Source organism: Rhinopithecus bieti, unplaced genomic scaffold (genome assembly GCF_001698545.2).
Source record: "Rhinopithecus bieti isolate Rb0 unplaced genomic scaffold, ASM169854v2 scaffold_82769, whole genome shotgun sequence".
Classification (NCBI taxonomy): domain Eukaryota; kingdom Metazoa; phylum Chordata; class Mammalia; order Primates; family Cercopithecidae; genus Rhinopithecus; species Rhinopithecus bieti.
In genome coordinates, this window is record NW_016830141.1 from 1 (window position 1) to 3,613 (window position 3,613).

General features: G+C 63.0%; 1 protein-coding gene across 1 annotated transcript; it reads left to right on the top strand.

The window, feature by feature from the left end:
* The first annotated feature begins 1 nt into the window (after position 1).
* On the top strand, positions 2 to 3,145 carry LOC108524219 (REST corepressor 2-like). The gene is made up of 8 exons (XM_017865202.1): positions 2 to 601; positions 1,323 to 1,379; positions 1,681 to 1,761; positions 1,985 to 2,037; positions 2,124 to 2,285; positions 2,399 to 2,523; positions 2,610 to 2,679; positions 2,771 to 3,145. The coding sequence occupies exons 1-8, from the start codon at positions 475 to 477 to the stop codon at positions 3,143 to 3,145; spliced, it is 1,050 nt and encodes a 349-aa protein (XP_017720691.1). The 5' UTR covers positions 2 to 474.
* Positions 3,146 to 3,613: the final 468 nt, after the last annotated feature.

Below are 3,613 nucleotides of genomic sequence, written 5' to 3' on the forward strand. Positions count from 1 at the left end.
GGGACACGGGTCCCCGCCCGGGGACTGGGGCATCCCCGGCGCAGCCGAGAGCCGCAGAACCCTGGGGGCGCAGATTACGCTGCAGCGGCCGACCGCTGAACGGCGTGGGCAGGTGGGCGGTGGGGTTCCAGGGCGCCCCGAGGACCGGGGACCGCGACTTAAGGGGAACCCCAACCCTGAAGGGCGTACGTAGCAATCGCGCCCCAACCGCACCGGACCTTGCGCTCATCCCTTGCGTCCCCCACTTCTGCACAAACTTTTCTGACGCCCTGGCTCGTGGGGGTCGCGGAGAGCGCTGGGGCTGCCCGGTGGGCTCCCACCCCGCCGGACCCTAGCCACGCTGACCTCCTGCCTCTCCTAACCTCAGTGGCGACCTCTCCAGGCCCGGCCAGGCTAGGCACTCGGAGCGAGTGCAGCAACCACTGTCGCTCTCCGAAAGCTCCCGCGCCCCCCCCGGGGCAGCTGGGCGGGGTAATGCCCTCGGTGATGGAGAAGCCGAGCGCGGGCTCCGGGATCCTGTCCCGCAGCCGGGCCAAGACGGTGCCCAACGGCGGACAGCCCCACTCGGAGGATGACAGCAGCGAGGAGGAGCACTCGCACGGTGAGCCCGGTGGCCTAGGGTTAAAAGCGCGCCGGCCTTGGGGGAGCGGAGTGGGGCGGGAGGGGGAAGAGTTGCAGACCACGAGCGTGTTACACTGATGGATCCTGCCTCTCCTGGATTGGAGCCTCTGCTTTGCTTCTCCCCCAAGCCCAGGCTGCCGGCACAGCCAATCTGGAACCTGGGCCCCTAGCTGCTGTGGAGGCGTCCTGTCGGCCCCTCCCCTGCCCTCAGCTCCTCAGGGACTGAGGCATCCCTCCCTTGCATAGAGTGGATCTCTCATACCTTGCCATCTTGCAGGGGACTGAGGTCTGGCTGGAGCAGGGGCTGGAGAGACACCTCCACACAGAGCTGTGAGGCTCCTGTGGTGGGGAGGAGCCTTGGGTTCCTTGCAGGGCTGTGGTCCAGGTCTAGGGGCTGCCCTCCAACCCGGCTCCCCTCCCCCCAGCCGGAACAAAGCACTGTGCTTGGCCTGGGCTCTAAAACCGTCTCCTTGTCCACCCTCCAGCCCCAATGGCCATGGCTGGACAGGGTCTTTTCCTCTTCCAGTCCCTTCTGTGGCTGCAGGTAACTGAGGGGGACAATCAGGGAAAAGTGAGCCTCCTGGAAGGTGGGGGCCCTGGGTGGTCAGGAAGGAGAACTCCAGGCCAGCCACCTCCCCCGCCACATCCTCTCTCCCGTCCGCCCTCCCTGGAGTCCTGACTACCTCCCCCTTGCTCCACAGACAGCATGATCCGCGTTGGAACCAATTACCAGGCCGTAATTCCGGAGTGCAAGCCTGGTGAGTGGCAGGACAGGCTGTGAAGTGGGGTGGGGGTGGAGGCCCCGGGCTTAGCCTGCAGCCCCACCTGGGGTGCCCTTGGCTGGCTCCCCCTGGGAGGACAGGCTGGCAGGGGTGGGTGGCCCTGCGGCATGGTTAGCTTTCCTGCCCTGCCTTCCTGTCTGGGTCTCTGCCCCTCCTTCCCTTCTGGGCCTCAACCTCCCTGGCTCCACTCCTCTGCTGCCCTCTGGCCATGGGTCCAGCCAGGCTTGTGCCACCAGGCTGATCTGAGTGTCTTCCCTCCTGCTCCTCGGCCTTTCAGAGAGCCCTGCACGCTACAGCAACAAGGAGCTGAAGGGGATGCTGGTGTGGTCACCCAACCACTGTGTGTCAGATGCCAAGCGTGAGTGGGGCACAGCCCTGGGAGGTGGGGGCTTGGGTTCATCCCAGCTCCAAGCCAGCTCTTCTCAGAAGGGGGCTGGAAGCTGAGGTGTGTGTGGGTCCAACCCTTGCCCTGGGGCTCGTGTTCAGGGGCCTGGCCGCTGGGGGGTGGTCCCTTTCTGGACAGGCCTGGGTTAGGAGTTATAAGCCCCTTCACCAAGACCCTGCCCCTCCTGCCCCTGCAGTTGACAAGTACATTGCAATGGCCAAGGAGAAGCATGGCTACAACATTGAGCAGGTGAGCCTTGGCCCCCAGGGACTTGGGAATGGGGTGGAACAGTGCTGGGGGCAGCTGAGCCTGAGCTGCCCCTTGCCCCGGGCCAGGCGCTGGGCATGCTCCTGTGGCATAAGCACGATGTGGAGAAGTCGCTGGCTGACCTGGCCAACTTCACCCCATTCCCTGACGAGTGGACAGTAGAGGACAAGGTGCTGTTTGAACAGGCCTTTGGCTTCCACGGCAAGTGCTTCCAGCGTATCCAGCAGATGGTAAAGCCCTTCCACCCCCACTCCCTGGCGCTCCTCTGCCCCTCCTTTCTGAAGAGCTTACCTGGGGCCCAGAGTCTTGAGTGGGCCCCAGCTTCTGGCGTTGCCTCCTCCAGCTGCCCGACAAGTTGATTCCCAGCCTGGTGAAATATTACTACTCTTGGAAGAAGACCCGCAGCCGAACTAGCGTGATGGACAGACAGGCCCGGCGGCTGGGGGGCCGCAAGGACAAAGAAGACAGGTGGGGGCAGGAGCAGGCACTGGGCATGGGGGTAGGTAGAGCTCCTGGCACCTGCCTCATTCCCTCCCTGGCCCCTGTGTCAGCAGTGATGAGCTCGAAGAGGGTCGAGGAGGCGTGAGTGAGGGAGAGCCTGACCCTGGAGACCCTAAGAGAGAGGTGAGCTCCCAGAGCCTCTGGGCCCCGCCTGCCTGTCCTCTTGCCTCTCTCAGGCTCTGCACCACCTACCCGCCTCTCCTTTCACTGGCAGCCTCTGCCCTCTCGGCCCCTGAATGCACGCCCAGGCCCTGGAAAAAAGGAGGTCCAGGTATCTCAGTACCGCCACCATCCCTTGCGAACCCGGCGTCGCCCACCCAAGGGCATGTACCTGAGCCCTGAGGGCCTCACGGCAGTGTCAGGAAGCCCGGACCTTGCCAACCTCACGCTCCGAGGTCTTGACTCTCAGCTCATCTCCCTCAAGCGCCAGGTGGGGCCCTGGGAAATGACGGGGCTATGCAAAGGGGGCACTCAGCACCTGGGAACTGAAGTCTGGGGGGAGCTGAGGTGTAAGCGAGATGGTTCAGGGGCCGAGCCCCATCCTCTAGGACTCTGGGCAATGCGGTGTTCTTTTTGGGCCTTCTTTTAAAAACTGGTCTATAGGCTGGGTGCGGTGGCTCACGCCTGTAATCCAGGCACTCTGGGGGACTGAGGCGAGCGGATCACCTGAGGTCCTGGGTTCAAGACCATCCTGGCCAACATGGTGAAACCCCATCTCTACTAAAAATACAAAAATTAGCTGGGCATGGTGGCACACGCCTGTAATCCTAGCTACTTAGGAGGCTGAGGCAGGAGAATCCCTTGAACCTGGGAGGCAGAGGTTGCAGTGAGTGGAGACTGCACTACTGCACTCCAGCATGGGCAACAGAGTGAGATTCTGTCTCAAAAAAAAATAGGCTGGGCACGGTGGCTCATGCCTGTAATCCCAGCACTTTGGGAGGCCGAGGTGGGTGGATCACGTGAGGATGGGAGTTCGAGACCAGCCTGACCAACATGGAGAAACCCTGTCTCTACTAAAAAAAATACAAAATTAGGCCAGGCGCGGTGGCTCAAGCCT

What these genes read in the sequence shown, in the direction of transcription:
- LOC108524219 (XM_017865202.1), top strand. Translation starts at nt 475, where the DNA reads ATGCCCTCGGTGATGGAGAAGCCGAGCGCGGGCTCCGGGATCCTGTCC. An exon ending in CGAGGAGGAGCACTCGCACG is followed by an intron (nt 602 to 1,322) that starts GTGAGCCCGGTG and finishes CTTGCTCCACAG; the next exon opens with ACAGCATGATCCGCGTTGGA. An exon ending in CGCAAGGACAAAGAAGACAG is followed by an intron (nt 2,524 to 2,609) that starts GTGGGGGCAGGA and finishes CTGTGTCAGCAG; the next exon opens with TGATGAGCTCGAAGAGGGTC.